Here is an 18,336-nt window from a genome sequence, read left to right on the forward strand (position 1 = left end):
GAAGGAAGGAAGGAAGGAAGGAAGGAAGGAAGGAAGGAAGGAAGGAAGGAAGGAAGGAAGGAAGGAAGGAAGGAAGGAAGGAAGGAAGGAAGGGAAAGGGAGAGGAAGAACATGTGAGAGAAAGGAAGGCAGAGAATTTGGATTAGATGAACTCTAAGTTTCCTTCCAGCTCTGAGCCTGTGAACCCATGAACCTATGTACTTATTAGTTGTGTGACCTTGAATATCACTTAAACTCTCTGGGCCTCTATAAAATGGGTGGGACTCTATCAGAGGGCCATGCATCTAAGGCTGGCTAGGACTTTAGAGATCATTGAATCAGATTCCCTCACTTGACAGCTGAGGAAACTGAGGCCCAGAGAGATTTAAGTAAATCACCCAGGAGCATATAAATAGGAAGTATCTGAGGTAGGAATTGCACTCCCAAAATTAGAATCGATTCCAAATTCAGGCTTCTCTATTCACTGTACAACACTGCCTCTCAAGACAACCTCTAAAGCCCCTTCTAATCTTAAGTCTATGAGCCTATGAATTTACTATATGTGTGACTCTGGCCAGATCTTCTGTGAGCCTCAGTTTCCTCATCAGTAATATGGGGATAATAATAGAACCTCATTTGCAGGGTTGTTATAAGCCTAGAAGGAAATATTATTTGTAGTCTTTCACAAACCTAAAAATGCTCTATGCGTGCTAGATTTTATTGTAATTATTGTTATTAGCTACCAGAAATATAGCATGGGGCATTTGGCAATGTCATTTGGCAAATAGACAGATGCTTTGTTAAACCTTTTTGAGAAACTGGCATGTTCTGTCCTGACCCCTTCTTTGCTTCTGTCCAAGGGAGGTAGAATTGAATAGCAAATTATTGTTTTCTCCTTTCACCTGGTGGTGCAATTTGATGCCAGGAGATCTGTGACAGGTTTTTCCATTGCTTTTCGGAGCTCTTGCCAGCCAAGTTCCAAAGGCAAGGAAGAATCAAATTCACCTGGTTGGTTGATCGTTACCAAGCAGAGCCATAAGACTACCATGGTTGACAGCTCATTGTTAAGGGTATAAACACCAAAGAAACCAAGGAATAAGAATTGGTCATGGTAGTGGGAGGACAAAGGCAATAACTGATTAGATATTTTTAATCCAGATCATCAATTTCTCTGGCATCTATGTGTGTTACTTCCCGTGTTGAAACTCCATCCAACAGCACAGATGGGCAGAGTTTGTCTGTAGCTTATGTTCCAAGGAATGAAGTGACTAGTTCATGTTCTCACAGTCAATATTTGTCAGAGGAAGATTTGAACCCGGGTCCGACTCCAGAACAATCCTTTATCCCGCTACACCACAATGGCTTCCATAACTGAACACGATCAAAAAAAGAATAAAATAGACAATTGAAAAATATGCCTTGAATCTGACACACGCAATAAGAAAAGATCTAGGGGCAGATGGGTAGCACAGCAGATAGAGCCCCAGGCCTGGAGTCAGTTGGACCTGGGTTCAAATCTATCCTCAGATACTTCCTAGCTGTGTGACCCTGGCCAAGTTACTTAACCCCAACTGCCTAATCCTTTCCATTCTTCTCTCTTAGAATTGATACCAAGACAAAAGTAAGGGTTAAAAAATTAGGAAAAAGCTAAACTGGTTCTTGCAAATCCTCTTCTATACTTTGGAGAACCCCTAATAACGTCAGTATCTCTTTTTTTCTTGCAGAATGAGATGTGCTTAGCCACCCAACAACTTTCCAAGCAGCTACTGGCATATGAGAAACAGGTAATTTGATTCATTTCAACTTGGTCTTACAAGCACTTATTAATCACCTGTTGCAGTCTAGGCAGTGGCTTAGGTGCAAAGAATACAAAGAAAAAAACTGTCCTCGCCTTCCGTATCCTTCCATTCTACTGACTTGATAAAGGTTAATAAGGGGAGTAATCTGAAGGAATTCTCCAAAGTCGTGTTCTTTTTTAAAAAAACAAACTCTTGCTTTCTCAGTAGCAACTCTAAGAGAGACAGACATGGGCTAAGCAAATGGGGTTTATTGACTTTTCCAGGGTCACACAGCTAGGAAGTGTGGAGCCAACATTCTCTGTAATAATTATTAGAAGACTGAAGTCTCTAAAAGTTGTCCCTGTTAAGCACACACCATGTGTCCTATCAGTGCATAAATAATATCAATGACAGCAAAAGCAGGAAAGAGTTTGCAGAAGGTCCAGGTTGGAATGCATACCAAGTAATTTAAGAGATATGGTCTTTTCTTCAAATAATTTGCTATTTCAGAGAGACAGCCCTGACTAGAATAGAAGAAAAGGACTGTGGATAAGAGACAATGTCATAGTGGATAAAGCTGGTCTTAGAGCCAAGGAGACCTGGGTTCAAGCCCCACTTCTAGCATACTGGCTATGTGACCCTGGACAGGTCATTTTACTCCCTGGCCCGTAGGCAACTCTCTAATAGTATAAGTCACCAAGAAGGTGCTGACATACATTGGTAGAGAGATTGTCTTACTCAATGGAAGTACCTATGCCGGTGAAACTATAGGTTCAGTCCAAAGAAAAAAGACTATGAACAACTGACCCAACATTGAGGAGCTGATGAAATAAGTGAGTAAATGAATTTCTTTAGGGTTCATTTACAAAAGAAGGATGAGTGCCCATAAGGAGCTACCCAGTGTTGGGGGAAATGCATGTATTAATGGGGTAGACTACAGATACGTCTCTTCTCATTAGCCACGGAAGGCTTCCCCAGTTCTAAAACAAAATTCTTTTGAAGGAATCCTTCCACTTATCCTGTTCATCATGGCTTTCCTCATTTGAGAAAGAAGGAACCAAATGCAAAGGCAGGAGGTAGCCCTGTGGACGTGTCATGTTTACTCCATTGCTGATAACCAGGGCACTGTGATAACATTCAATTCTTTTCTTTTTTTATTTTAGAATTTTGCTCTTGGCAAAGGAGATGAAGAAGTCATATCTACCCTCCATTATTTTTCCAAGGTGGTGGATGAGGTAAGGTTCTCGAGAAATTATCGTATGATTCTTCCTCCGGGGATTTCTTCTGTGTTTTAGATATTTCATAAATAAACAATTTTAGATATTAAAAAAAAAGTTTTCAGGAGAATTAGGTGCCCTAGTTCATAAAGAATTGGACTTGAAATCAAGAAGACCTAAATTCAAATCTTTCCTTAGGCACTCATTAACTCTGTGGCTCCAAACAGTCACAGAACCCTTCTATACCTGTTTTTTTTTTCATCTGTAAATAGTAATTTAATAAAATGGAAGTAATATTAGTGCTGACCTTCCAGGGTGGATCTGATGATCAAATGAGATATTTTTAAATCACTTTGTAAACCTTCAAGTGCTATATAAATGTTTCCGTAGTGATATGTAGGTATAATATTTATATCAGTACTTCATGGGTCTGTGATTTCTTTAGTGGGGCAACTGTACCCCCTAATACATATTGTGAGTGATCTATAATGTATATCACCTTAGAGAGTAACTGTATACAACTATGCACACACACACACACACACCTTATTCAACTATATAATATGTATCCATGGAGGGAATTTCCACTTTCTACAAATAGATGAAATTATATATCTGGCACAAAAAAGAAAATAAACATTTTGACTCCTTAGGGTGGATATTCTTGCCATTGAAACAGAGCAGCCCCTTATGCCTTTTTGGGTGTCTTATATACTATAACAATCAAAAAACAGCTTCCATTTATCAAGCACTTTCCAATTCATGAAATGCTTAACCAACTTGATCTAATCAAATACTCACATAGCCTGGATGCAGGTCAGGAAAGGGTTATTATCCCCATTTTACAGATGAGGAAACTGAAACTCAGGGAAGTTGAGTGACTTTCCCAGGGACACACAGCTAGGAAGGCCATCCTGACTTCAAAGGTAGTTCTTTGTCCACACATGGTGCCCCACTCGTTGAAGATGTCGTAGCAGAATTGATGTTACTCAGCTCCTTCCAGTGTTCCTACCACCTAGCTCAAAGTTTTAGGTGCCTAAAAAATGCTTGTGAATTGATTGATTAACATACAAAAGTGAGAGTAATTGGCAATGAGTATCTTTACTAGCTTGAGAATGTACACAATGCTGAAATGCTCCCATGACTTAGGAACACTTTTAAATGAATTTTTATTTTTTATTTTATTTTCTATGTTTTATTATATAATTTTTACATAATATAATAATATTATATACTTATATATTATTTATTTATTTTTATTTTTACAAGATCTTCATATATTCAGGAGCAGTTAGGTAGCACAGTGGGTAGAGTGCCAGGCCGGGAGTTGAGAGGATTTGGGTTCAAATCTGACCTCAGATACTTCCTAGCTGTGTGAACCTGGGCAAGTCACTTAGGATCAGTTGCCCAGCCCCTACCACTCTTTCCTCTTGGAACTGATACTTAGCATCAATTATAAGACAATAAGGGGTTTAAAAAAAAAAAACCCAACCTGATTTTGTAAGAACTGATGGATATTTTAGGGGAAGCTGGGTAGCACAGTGGATATGAGAGCCAGGCTTGGAGACGGGAGGTCCTGGGTTCAAATCTAGCCTTAGACAATTCCTAGCTGGGTGACCCTGGGCAAGTCACTTAACCCTCATTCCCTAGCCCTTACCACTCTTCTGTGTGGTGATCAATACACAGTATTGATTCTAAGATGGAAGCTAAGGGTTTTTTTTTGTTGTTTTTTTTATTTTTTTATTTTTTTTAATTTTAAACCCTTAACTTCTGTGTATTGGCTCCTAGGCAGAAGAGTGGTAAGGGTAGGCAATGGGGGTCAAGTGACTTGCCCAGGGTCACACAGCTAAGGGTTTAAATAAAAAAAAAGAATTAGAGAACATCAGGTCAAATCCTTCCTCTGACACATTGCTACCTTTGAGAGCTGGGACAAGGCATGTCGCCTTTGTGTCGTAGAATCAATATTATGTATTGGTTCTAAGGCAGAAGAGCAGTAAGGGCTAGGCAGTGGGGGTCAAGTGACTTGCCCAGGTTCACCCAGCTAGGAAGTGTCTGAGGCCAGCCCAGGACCTCTCATCTCTGGGCTTGGCTCTCCATCCACTGAGCTATCCAGCAGCCCCCAGCACGTGGCCTCTGTAGACCTCAGTGTCCTGGGAGCATTGCCCTGGCTGGCTTTGGAGCCCCCTTCCAGCTTTGGATCTGGGAACTTGCGATCCTTTGTTCTTCTGACTTAAATTTACAAGCCTGCGTGTAAACATGGAGTGTGAGCAACTCTGTGAAGGATGAACACAGAGATAAATGAGGCGCGCCTCCCCTCCTCACACCCCCTCCCCCCAACCGCTGTCCCTCCTCCAACATCACGGAACAATTCCACCTCAAGCGGCGTCTGGGCTCCCAGGGAGAATCCGCAGTGCCTAGAAATCCCCACGGTCCCTCGCAGCAGAGCAAAGTGCCCCGCCATCAGCATTCGTTAGAGGTTACGACAGAGGTCCGGGGGGAGGCAGAAGGAGGGTGGGGGGCACCCAGAGAGCCAGGAAAGGTTTCAGGCAGGATGCGGCGTTGGGGCTGGGTCTTCCCCGAGAGCTAGAGAAGATCTGGAGAGCGACAGCCGCGTGTGGGAGTGCTTTCCGTGGCCAAGCGCAGAGGGCAGGATGCGTTCAGGAGCAGAGCGAGCCAGGGCAGACTAAAGTTCATCCCACCTGAAAAGGAGTAAAGGCAGATCCCAGCCTGGTGACCTCCTTTTCCCTGTGCCTGCGGATGACGGGAGTCCCGACCTTGAGCATCCTGAGGAAGCAGATCTCGAGGAGCCTCCAAGCCTTCCCATGGAGATCTGGACTTCCCAATATGAAGCTTAATTAGTCTATATTACTGGTGCCGCTGCTAATAAAAGCCGCTCTGCTTCTGGGAGGGACCTTAGAGTCCTTATGGACCAACCCTCATTTTATATATGGGGAAACTGAGGCACAGGATGCTGCAGTGCTTACCCAAGGTAGTACAAGTGATTAGAGCTAGAAGGGACTTCAAGACCAACTAGTTCAACCTTGACCACTTCACAAAGGAATCTGAGCCCCAGAGAGGTTAATGACTTACCCAAAGTCACACTGATCGGTGAGTGGCAGAGACAGGATTTGATCTCAGGGCCTCTGACTCTAAGACCTAGTAAAGGACTTTGAAATATTCTGAGATTATACCAGTCCTAAGACTTCTATTTTCTCCTGTCTCCGTCCCTTGGCACAGGCTGACCCAATGTCTATAACACAGTCCCTCCTCGCCTCTGCCACACAGAAACCCTGTCTTCCCTCATCCCCCAGCTTAAGAGCTCTCTCTCAGTCTTGTGTTATTAGATCAAATGAGATAACAGATAATGAACCTCAAAGCCCTCCATAAATGCTAGCTAGCTACGAGTTATTGTTATTATCATCATTTTTTCCAACAATAAATTGCTTTATTATTTATATATTTACATAATAATATATTATTAAATCATTAATAAAATGATTTATTATCATTTATGTATGAGCATGGGGTGGGGAATAGAGAACTGACCTAGGAACTGGGAAATCTTTCCATCATATTCCGCTTCTCCCACATAGTGACTGTGTGACCCTGATTAAGTCTCTTAACTTTTAACCTTCCAAGAGATCCTAGGACTATAAGCTCCATCACAGTTGTAGATTTGCTCTAGTGAAGAAATTTCATAGGATCACAGCCATTGAGCCCAATTCTTTGCTTTTACAGATGAGAAAACTGAGGCCCAGGAGTTTTATGTGATTTGTCCAAGATTTCTTTACATAGCTGCATAGCTGGTTGTTGAGGGGGGTCAGAATTTGAACCTACCTCCTCCAAATCAGAGACAGTTATTTTTTAATTTTTTAATTTCTAATTTAATTAATTAATTAAGAGGTTTTTTCCCCCCATGGTTACACGATTCATGTTCTTTCCCTCCCCTCCTCCCTCCCCTTCCCATAGCCAATGAGCAATTCCCCTGGGTTTTACATGTATCATTGATCAAAACCTATTTCCATATTATTAATATTTACAATAGAGTGATCATTCAGACTCTACATCACCAATCATGGCTCCATTGAACCATGTGATCAAGAAAATGTTTTTTCTTCTCCATTTCTACTCCCACGGTTCTTTCTTCCAGACAGTTCTTTGTCTATACCAGTGATTCCCAAAGTGGGCGCTACTGCCCCCAGGTGGGTGCTGCAGCAATCCAGAGGAGCGGTGATGGCCACACTTTTTTTTGTATTACATTCTATTCCGAGTTCAATGAATAGTTCCATAATTTCCAGGGGTGCTAAGTAATATTTTTTCTGGAAAGGGGGCGGTAGGACAAAAAAGTTTGGGAACCACTGGATACTAATCTATGGACTTGTTTTACCCCACAATAGAATGTGAGCTTACTGGGGACAGGGATAATTTCATTTTTATCTTTGTATCCTCAGAGCCTGGTACATAGAAGGTGCTTAATAAATGCTGGTCGGTTAATTTAGGGATTGATTTATACAGGTGGTCATCTGTAATAGAACGTAAACTCCCTGAAGTCAGAATCTCACTTTGATTTTTGTTTCATACCCAGCACAGTGCCTGGCACACAGGCAATACTTAATAAATGCATGTTGATTCATTTCTTGATTGTTATTTACATATGGCCATCTCCAAAAGAATGTACGTCTCCTGAGGGCAGAGGCTATCTCATTTGGATCCTTAGCACTTAGCACAGTGCCAGGCATATAGAAGGTGTTTAATAAATGCTGGTTGATTAATTGATTGATTGATCCATGCAGTTATCCCCAATAGAATGTAAGCCCCCTGAGGACAGTTTCATTTTGGTTTTGTTTCCCCAGCCTCTAGCACACACAGCATCTAGTACATAGGAGCCCTCAACAAATACATGTTGAATTGGACTAAATTGGGTAGGAGCTGCCTTGTGGAAAGTTAGCCTGGCATCGCCAGAATCTCTTGAGTCTTTTGCTTTGGGTTTTGGCAGGTGCCTGGAATGACCAGAATTGGATGCATCTCCAGCGTTGTCACATTAAAGGAAAACCCGTAGTGACCGCTTTCTTTTCCCTCTCCTAGCAAAATGATTTACCGGTTCAAGTTCGAAGGTGGGAGGGAGGGAGGAGAACCCAGGGCCCTTGTAGCATCTCCAAGCGAGCGAGAAAGCCGCTGGAACACAATAACCTTCTTGTTCTTGGGAACCTCCTTTCTCAAGCAACAAGCAGGGCAGAAACCTCCCCAAGTGGCTCCAGCAAGCAGCATCCTTCCTCCGCAGCTTTCCCAGAGCCACATCCTGGCTGTGGCTTTGGTGTGAGCAGGTTCTCCAGTGAGCTTGTCTTTGAAGTGCAGCTTCAGACCGGAGCCTGCTCCCCTGCTCTTTGGAGGGCCAAAGGTCCCCTAATACCCTCAGTGAATGGGTGACCTTAGCTAAGCCACTGTTCATTGTCGGGTGGTAAAAAGCATTCCCAGGCTTTGGGAGGGGTAGCTTGGATCCCAGGCTATTGAGAAATCCAGGCAGTAAACAAAGATGAGATAGCTCTCATTCTCCCACCAGAAACTCCCTTGGCCAGCCTAGCCCCTGCCTGGAGCAGCCAGATTCTGTTTTCTTTTGAAATGTTTGTCTAGCAGTGTAACCATTTACTGTCCAAGGGCCTGCTCAGGCAGTAGTGAATGATGCCCAGCTGGCCCTCCCCGGACCACCTTTCAGCATCCTTCCAGGCAGACTAGCTCAAGGAAAGCCTGGGATCATGGACCTAGATGGGGAAGGGACTTGAGAATCAGTGGAGTCCAAGGAGGACAGGGATGAGCACCCAAGAGTATGTTCAACTCAGAGCCAGGGGGAACCCTCAGAGGCCATCTAGTGCTAGGCCAAGCTTTTCATTTTACAGATGAGGAAACGGAGGCCCGTGGAGATTCATTGTTTTATCATAGAAGTATAAGATCAAAGATTTGGAAAGAGAAGAAGCCTTGGAGGCCATCTAGTACAGCTTCCTCGTTCCATAAAGAAGGGAACTAAGACCCAAAGATATCATAAGTTACTTCTCCAAGGTCTCACAGGAAATAAAAGGCAGAGCTGAGATCTGAACCTAGCTCCTCTGTCTGCAAATCCAGTCCCCTTTCCAGTATACCATTCTGCTGGGTTCAAATTCAGCTTCTGCCAGTGTCTGCCTGGGTGACCTCAGCCAAGTTTCTATATACTTCTCTGTGTCCTGGTTCCTCATCTAAAAATGAGGAGGTCACTGGAGCAGCTAGGTGGCTCAGTGGATGGAGAACCAAGCCTGGAGACAGGAGGTCCTAAGTTCAACTCTGGTCTCAGATACTTCCTAGCTGGGTGACCCTGGGCAAGTCACTTCACCCCAGTTGCCTAGCCATTACCACTCTTCTGCCTTAGAACCAATGCACAGAGTATTGATTCCATATTGATTCCAAGATGGAAGGTAAGGTTTTTTTTTTTTTTAAAGGAGAGGGTCACTAAAGGCAGGGGCCAGATTCCTCCTTCTGGGTTGGGTCTCAGTAGGTGTATCTTTCTTTCAGCTTAACCTTCTCCATACAGAACTGACAAAGCAACTGGCAGACACCATGGTGCTACCCATCATACAGTTTCGAGAGAAAGATCTCACAGGTAAAGTGCTGGAACCTATTACAGTCCCCTTTGCATTGTGGGCTAATTCACTTTAGGCTACCTTCTACTGCTTTTTTGGGTCATTTTTTAAAAGTATTTTTCCATGGTTACATGATTCTTGTTCTCTCCCTCTCTTCTTCCCTCACCCTCCTGGAGCCTGACAAGCAATTCTCCTGGGTTATACATGTATTATATCACTCAAATCCCATTTCCATATTATTCATTTTTGTAATAGAGACATCTTTTAAAACCAAAACTCCAAATCATATTCCTATATAAACAAGTGATATGTTTTTCTTCTGCATTTCTACTCCCACGGTTCTTTCTCTAGCTGTGGATAGCGTTCTTTTTTATAAGTTCCACAGGATTGTCCTGGATCCTTGCATTGCTATTAGTAGCAGAGTCAGTTACATTTGATTGTCCCACGTTGTTCTTCTCCTGGTTCTGCTCATTTCACTCCACATCAGTTCATGGAGGTCTTCCCAGTTTTTATAGAAATCAAGTAGTTCATCATTCCTTACAGCACAATAGCATTCCATCACCAACATTTACCACAATTTGTTCAGTCATTCCCCAATCGAGGGACAACCCCACATTTTCCAATTTTTTGCCATTGGGTCATTTTTAATGTGAGAGAATTTCTTTATTTTTTATTATACTTGCTTGTATCTTTTATTCATACGTTGCCTTCATTTCCCAATATGTCCCTCCCTGTTTCCCAGTCCCAAGAGAAACATCTAACACAAGATAAAAATGAAAGGTGGGATGAGGGTCTGGGGAGGTAATTCAGGAAAGCTGAGCACATCAACCAAGGCTGGCCACATATGCTAGATTCTACACCAACGATGTAGGCTGGGTTCTATGCCAGTAACTCCCCACTTCTGCCAAGAAAGGAAGGCGATGTATTCTCAGATCTCAGCTTCGCTGGCAAGTTTGGGTATTATAATCGTGTATTTAAAAAACAAACCTCCCCCTATCCCAGTGTAGTGGGTAGACTTAGTGTAGAAGGCTGGGCTTAGAGCCAGGTTAGAAACTCATCTTGCACCCTTACTAGCTATGAGGCTGAACCAGTCATTTCCCCTCCCTATGCTTCACTTACCTTTTCTATAAAATAAGGGGGCTAAATTCAATGACTTCTGGGATCCCTCTGCTTAAAAGCTGTGCTCCCTGGAAGTCTTCTGATCAGCATGGACACAGCAGATCTGTCATTCTCTAGACATTTTATTCTTTATTGTTATTCTTTAGAGATTAAAAGAAATGCTCTTGAAAACCAACAGAGAATGAGCACTTTAGTTTAAATGATGGTTGACTTTAATATGTGCTACAGTATAGTCATTGAAAGGAGGTAGCTAGGTGTCACAGTGGATAGAATACTGGATATGGAGTCAGAAAGAACTGAGTTCAAATCCAAGTACTCAGGTACTTACTAGCAGGGTGATCCTGGATGAGTCACTTGCCCTCTGTTTGCCTACCTTAATCCGCTGGAGAAGGAAATGGCAAACCAACTCCAAGACAGTATGGTCCATGGAGTTATAAAGACTTGGACATAACTGACCAACAACTTAGCCTTTAAAAGGCTAGCCTTAGACTCAAGAAGCCCTAGGTTCAAGTCTAATTTCTTTCACCCTCAAAGACTTGGTCATACTTAAAAAAAAAAAAAACCTCTTATCTTCTGTCTTAGAATCAATCTTGAGAGTTGGTTCTAAGGCAGAAGAGCAGTAAGGACTAGGCAGTGGGGGTTAAGTGACTTGCTCAGGGTCACACAGCTAGGAGGTATCTGAGGCCAGATTTAAACTCAGGTTCTCCCAACTCTAGGCCTGGCTCTCCATCCACAAGTCTTCATGACTGCTCAGTGCTGTGGGCAACTCTGAGATCCTAAAATACAGAGAGATGGACCATCTTCACCGGGACAGGGTGTTTCTATGTGAAAAGACAAGTCTAGAACAAAAAAAGAAGTCAAACTAGAAATCCCAGCATGCCTAGATTAAGAACCAGCCATGTGCCCAGCACTGTGTCAGGAATTAAAGATATGAATACAATGAATTAAATAATCCCCACCCACAGGAAACTTCCATTCTAGTGGGAAGATAAGAATTATCTGTGTACTATATCTGTATATTTGGAAAATAACCATTAAGAAAAGAATGCAAGTAGTAGTTAAATATGGGAGAATGTGAGGGAGGGTCACCCAGCTGTTATGGGGAGTAGAAATGTCTTCATGTAAAAGATGCTGCTTGAGCTGAATCTTCAAGGAATAAAGGAATCCTCTGAGGGACAGGTGAGGGAGGGGAACATTCCTGCCCGAAGGAATGGCCCATGCAAGGGAACCAAGATGGAAGGAGGAGGGCCATCTCTGGGGAACGGACCAATTTGGCTGGAGTAAAGGAGGGGAAATAACATACAATGAGGCTGAAAAGGAAAGTTTGGGCAAAGTCAGGTAGAACTTTCCAAGCTAAACGGAAGAGCTTCTATTTATTTAATCCTAGAGGCAACAGGAAGGTCAGCTTAGCAACAGAAGCATCTGTTCAACAAAAGAGGAATTTTTATGGACAGTTTACAATTTCAAAGTGATGAGTTACCCTGAGCACATGATTTTTGCCTGCCAGGTTTTATCAGTGCATGACTGCTCTCCCCCATTGGCAGGAGAATGTGACCCAGGCTCATTATTCATGTATTTACTCTAATGTTTGAGGACTTCTGATGTTAATTTTATTTCTTTTGCCTTGTTGCTAAGTAAATGGTTATATTTAAGATCTAAATGTTTCCTCAGTGTAAGAGCCTGGTTTTATACAAATGGAAGCACATGGGTAGGGGCTTTTCCTTCTCAAAAAGATTACTCCGGGGAATGGAAGAGTTTGAGGGTAATTACATGGAATTGGCCCTTCTGTAAGAACCTAGACCTGCCAGTGGGAGGGCAAACTGGAATGAACAAGTCAGAGCAGAGAATAAGTAGATGGTACCCTGCTGTTCTGTGTGAGTGGTGCGGTAGGTGGGCACCCCGTGCAGATACATTCATAAATATCTATTCAAGGACTTCATACTTCAGGGGTTCAAGATTCTGGCATTTGGTCATTTGGAGGAGGCCCTGCATTAACACAGAGAGCTGGACAACTTCATGTGCAACAACAGTCATGGACAGTTGCCCGCAGACAAAAAACAATTCATTGCCAAATGGTCAACATGGTAATGAGCCTGGTTTGAACTGGGCTGGTCCTCAGACAATAGATCCCTAAAGAGAGAAATGGGAAGGTGAGTAGGTAGAGTGGGAGAGGAAGAGTCAGGAGAAGAGGAAAGGAGGATGAGAGAAAAAAAATGGAGAGAGGGAGGGCAAGAGAGAGAGAAAGAGGGGGAGACAGAGAGAGAAACAGAGAGGGGGGGAGGGAGACAGACAGACAGACAGAGACAGAGACAGGGAGGGAGAGAGACACAGAGAGAGAAATAGGGGGGAGAGGAAGAGAGATAGAGAGAGACGGAGAAACAGAGAGAGACAGAGACAGGAGTTAGGGTAGATCAAGATAGGTGGAGGTAAGGAGAGAGAGCAGCAAGAGGCCAACTGCATGGCTCCTCGAATGGCCCAGTCTTAATGATTATGTAGATGGCCCATAACTGAGTTTATACTTCTAAACTTAGTCTGGGCTTCTCAGCATTTTTTAGTTTGTTTTATTATTATTTTTTTTTTTAACCCTCACTTTCCATCTTAGAATCAATACTGGGTTTTGGTTCCAAGGCAGAAGAGCAGTAAGGGTGGGCAATGAGGGTTAAGTGACTTGCCCAGGGTCACATAGCTAGGAAGTGTCTGAGGTCACATTTGAACCCAGGATCTCCCATCTCTAGGCCTAGCTCTCAGTCCACTGAGTCACCCAGCTGCCCCCAACAGTTTTTATTTCCATCTTTTGCTTTTGCATCACTTCCTTTTACAAATCTCTCCTTCCCCCTCCCCTCTCCAAGGCACTGGGCTTTGTAATGAAGAATGAAAAGGAAAGAAAGTGGCTCCACAGAACCAAAGCCTTAATCGAACCAGCCAGGCTCAGAAAAAAAATGTATATTGTCTTTTGTCCTTACATGAACTTCATTTCTCTGAATACATTCAGGTCTCTCCCAACCAGAGAGCCATCCTTATTATAAAGAATTGTTTTGGAAAAGTCAGTCAAATCCCCCCCTCTACCAAGTAAGCCCAACATTCTATGATGGCACCTTCCACACCCCTAGACTCCCCCTCGCCACCTCTGCAGAGAAAGGAGGAGGATGTCAGCCATTTTCAAAGGAATTAGCCATGAACTCTAGCCTATGCCCCTGTGGGGGCGCTTAGGGGCTTCCCTTCTTTCCCGGGTTCCCAAGCCCTCAGGAATGCCAGATGGGCGCCATGGCCAGAAGATTGAAAATGCTGCCTGTGGACTGGACGGGGCTATGGAAGCTGAGTGCAGACACTCCAGCTAAGTCAAGCATTTCCGGGGATCAGCCAAAATCCCAGGTAGAGCAGAGAATCTAAGAGGTGTTTCCTCCTCTCTCTTTTGGATGCCATTCAGGTTTGGCCTGAGGGGAACCCAGAACTCTGGGTTTATATCTGATGTGAGATCCTAGAGCTAGAGCTAAAAGGAACCACAGAATTTATGGAACCCAAACACTTTCACTTAAAGACAAGGAGACAAAGGGAGGGAGATATATGACTTGTTCAAGGTAACACAGCCAAAAAAGCTATAGAATTGGAAATCTAAAGTTAGAAAGAATCCAAGAAGCTATTGAATCCAAACCGTCCATTTTTCAGAGTAAACAGAGTCTCAGAGAGATTAAGTAGCCTGTCCCTGGTCATATAAGTAAACATCAGAAGGTGGAATCAGAACCCAGATCCTCTGCCTCTAGAGTCAGACTATTTTCCCCACAATGGACTTTTTCCTTGGCTCTGAAATTTCCTGTATCTCTTTTCAGAAGTCAGCACCTTAAAAGATCTCTTTGGCCTCGCTAGCAATGGTACGTCTCTCCCTTTATTCTCTTATTGAAATACATACAGGGGTGGAGTGTGCAGGTTGGGAAAGGGAGCAGCTTTAGCCTTGTTTTTGATTCACCAACTGGCCTGATGGTCAATCCTCCTCTTCTTTCTAGAACATGACTTGTCCATGGCAAAGTACAGCCGGCTACCGAAGAAAAAAGAGAATGAAAAGGTAAATCCTTCTCTTTGTCAGTTGTTTGTTTTTTTAAATTTATATGACAACTTCTGAATCCGCTGATTCTGAGGCTTCATTTTCTGTTACCTCTGTGTCTCTACGGCTGTGGAGAGAGGAAATGGGGCAGGGAAGGGGGAGTTATCAATCTGTTCCATTCCTTCCTCTACAGGGACTTCAATTTTTATCATTTTTGCCCATGTTTCCCTCTGATGCATCTGACACTTTCATTCGAGGCTTGCAAATTTCAAGCCCAAGATTTGGCTTCTAAAAAGGTGGGAGGGAAGGCGGGCCACTTGGTGCTTTGAATTCCAAATTTTCACCTTAATCGAGTTGGCAGATTTTTCAAGATGCACATATTATCCCCAGTGCTGATTGATATTAACATTTAAAAAATTCCAATACTTCCTAGCTGTGTGACCCTGGGCAAGTCATTTAACCTCCACTGCCTAACCTTTGCTGCTCTTCTTCCTTAGAACCAATACACAGTATTGATTCTAAGATGGAAGGGAAGAGTTGGTGCTTTGTTTTGGTTTGGTTTGGTTTTTAAATTGTGATTTGGAGCATTTTTTCCCCATCTGGCTATAGATAGTTTGGATTTCTTCTCTTCAGAATGACCTGTTGATGTCCTTTGACTCTTGCCAACTTTGTGACCAAATTGTAGCCACCAAGCAGGGCTGCAGTCATATTCGAAACCAGAAGGAAGGAAAGAAGGAAGGAAGAAAGGAAGGAAAGAAGGAAGGAAGGAAGGAAGGAAGGAAGGAAGGAAGGAAGGAAGGAAGGAAGGAAACAGCTTCTATTACTCACACTAGACCTTTCCTGTACTTTAAAAATGTTTCCACTTCCTCTTCTTTCTTCGTTCCTCTGGGTGAAATCCATCTGATACCTAAGCTTTTCTCATAGGGCCAGTTAGTTGTTCTCCTTCCTCCGGCCTTCTTCTCCATCTTGGAAATCCAAAGGCCCCAAATGTTATCACTCATGAGTTTTTTTATTACTCCTGATACATGATTTTATTTTTTATAATGCTATTATCACTGTTGTGGATCTCATTTTGTTTTAAACCCTTACCTTCCATCTTTAAATCAATATTGTATTCCAAGGCAGAAAAGCAGTAAGGGCTAGACAATGGAGATTACATGACTTGCCCAGGGTCACACAGCTAGAAAATGTCTTAGGCCACATTTGAATTTAAGACCTCCCCTCTCTAGGCTTGGCTCTCTATCCATTGAGTCACATAAAAGAGAAGAAAATAGAGGTATCCTATGGGTAAGGTAAATCATTTTAATTGATAATTTTTAATTTAAAAATCTTTTAAAAGTTCTTTTAATGAATAAGTCCATTTTGAGTCAATATTCCTACAAAGCTGTTTAGAATGTGACTATCTCAGCTTTCCTGTTCCCTTCCTCTAGGTGAAGTCCGAGGTGGCAAAAGAGGTGGCCGAAGCCCGAAGGAAGCAGCATCTCTCATCCCTCCAGTACTATTGTGCCCTGAATGCTCTTCAGTACAGGAAGAGGATTGCAATGATGGAGCCCATGTTAGGATATGCCCAGGGCCAGGTATGCCAGTGCCCTCAGATTTGTGCAAAGACAAAAGCCCTTTTGGAGCATGACATCCTCATAGGATGGAGGATGGAGAAATGGAAATGCTGGCAAAGGGGGAATCAATATAGACCAGATGGTATTTGATTACTACTTGGCAGATGGAAGAATAGTGATTGTCACAGTCAAAGGAAGAGTGAAGGAGGCAGCTGGGTGGCTCAGTGGATTGAGAGCCAAGACTAGAGATGGGAGATCCTGGGTTCAGATCTGGCCTCAGACACTTCCAAACTGTGTGACCCTGGGCAAGTCACTTATCCCCTTTGCCTACCCTTACCACTCTTCTGTCTTGGAGCCTATATATGGTATTGATTCTGAGATGGAAGGCAAAGGTTTAAAAAAAAAAAAAAAAAAAAGGTTGGACTCTACTTCTTTCAAGTCTACCTGAACTAGCCAAACCTCAGGAATATCACACCATAGGAAAAAGATATTAGAGCCTTAGAATATCATCTGGTCCAGCCTCCTCATTTTACAGATGATGAAACTGAGACCCGAGGGAAGGGAAGTGGCTTGTTCAAAGGCATCATGGCACCCTGTAAAGAGACCAAGCCTTGGAGTCACCGGCCTTGAGTTTGACTCTTGACTCTGACACATTAGCTGAATGACTTTGGGGAAGTCGTTTGGGGCCTCCATTTTTTCATCTGTAGAATGAGAGATTAAATTATATGGCTTCTATGGTCCCTTCTCGGCTCTGACTCCTCTGCCAGTAATAATCATCCAGTGTAGAACGGCCAAATTGTTGAAGTGAAGGAGTCGGTCACCCTCGTCGAGTAGACTGAGGTGTTTGAGGGAACATCCACTGGTATGACAAAGTCCCCTGGTACGAGAGTAGGAACTGGGGTGGAGAGAGAGCCCGAGAGCCGAGGACTGAACTTCTTGGGAAAGGAAAGAAAATCCCCCGGAGGAGGGTAGAGAGCAGCTCCCCGGATCTAGAGCGGGTCATAAATTCGGATAGAGGAAACCTCAGAGGAGGAGCAACTGCTAAGAGAGACTAGAAGGATCAGCTCAGGAGTGGGGAGCCAGGAAAAGTCCAGCTTGGCCTCTGGACCCAGGGGGCATTCCTGGGGGGGTGTTGGGGGAGAGGGGTGGAATGAGACACCCTTCAACCAATAGGTGAAAGGATGGCCTGGCATGCAGCAGCATCTGGTGGGCAGCCGGGTCTCGTGAGTGCCAGAAAAGAAAAGGGTCTAAAGTGAAAAGAAATGTGTGTAGTATAGAACAGGAATTCCAGAGGGCACTGCGAAAGGGACCAATAGGAGAAGACTGAACTAGCAAGCAATTGTGGAGTCATGGAAAATGGTTCATTTTTCAGTAGTTCGAGATTCAGGGTTATTGGTGAGTCAGAGGATACAGGAACTGGCTAATTGCTGGGGATCATTAAAAATTACTTTAAATAATATTTCATGTGAATATTTAATGAATGAATTAAGTAAGATTTACGGTTATTCCTATTTAATTAAAATAATAATATAGCTAACATTTACACGGCACTTACTGTGCACCAGCAAGTGTGCTAAGTGCTTTCCAGTTATTATCATATTGGGTCCTCATAACAATCCTGGGAAGAAGCTTTATTAATACTACTACTAATGAAAATAGGGTTATTAACCTCATTTTACAGATGAGGAAACTGAGGCAAACAGAGATGAAGTGACTTGTCATACAGCTTGTAAGTGTCTGAGACCAGATAGGAATTCAGGTTTTTCTGAGTCCAGCCCCAACTTAGCTCCCCATCTATCAGTAGACAGGACTGATGAAGTTGGGTGATTAAAAACTTCATGCTTTCAACAGAAGCATCTCAAAAAAGGGTCCAGATAATCAGGGTCTGGCATATGCTCCATTTTCATAGTGTGCCAATAGTACCTTCTGCAGAGACCAGGAAAGCCCATTTTATTATCCTCACACTCACACCAATTAAACAATAGGAACCCTTTAATAATCTAAACATTTTTAAAAATAAGGACGATGGAGTGAACACTG

At 43.1% G+C, this 18,336-nt stretch overlaps 1 protein-coding gene across 1 annotated transcript in view; it reads left to right on the forward strand.

Moving 5' to 3' along the window:
* Positions 1 to 18,336, forward strand: part of APPL2 (adaptor protein, phosphotyrosine interacting with PH domain and leucine zipper 2) — a 65,294-nt gene that overhangs the window by 15,620 nt on the left and 31,338 nt on the right. Inside the window, exons 2-7 of the mRNA XM_044679140.1 lie at positions 1,704 to 1,763; positions 2,921 to 2,992; positions 9,515 to 9,602; positions 14,529 to 14,570; positions 14,703 to 14,761; positions 16,171 to 16,317. Coding sequence (XP_044535075.1) covers positions 1,704 to 1,763; positions 2,921 to 2,992; positions 9,515 to 9,602; positions 14,529 to 14,570; positions 14,703 to 14,761; positions 16,171 to 16,317 — 468 coding nt within the window. The remainder of the gene's footprint in view (positions 1 to 1,703; positions 1,764 to 2,920; positions 2,993 to 9,514; positions 9,603 to 14,528; positions 14,571 to 14,702; positions 14,762 to 16,170; positions 16,318 to 18,336) is intronic.

The sequence above is a fragment of the Gracilinanus agilis genome, chromosome 5, assembly GCF_016433145.1.
Source record: "Gracilinanus agilis isolate LMUSP501 chromosome 5, AgileGrace, whole genome shotgun sequence".
NCBI classification, from domain to species: Eukaryota; Metazoa; Chordata; class Mammalia; order Didelphimorphia; family Didelphidae; genus Gracilinanus; species Gracilinanus agilis.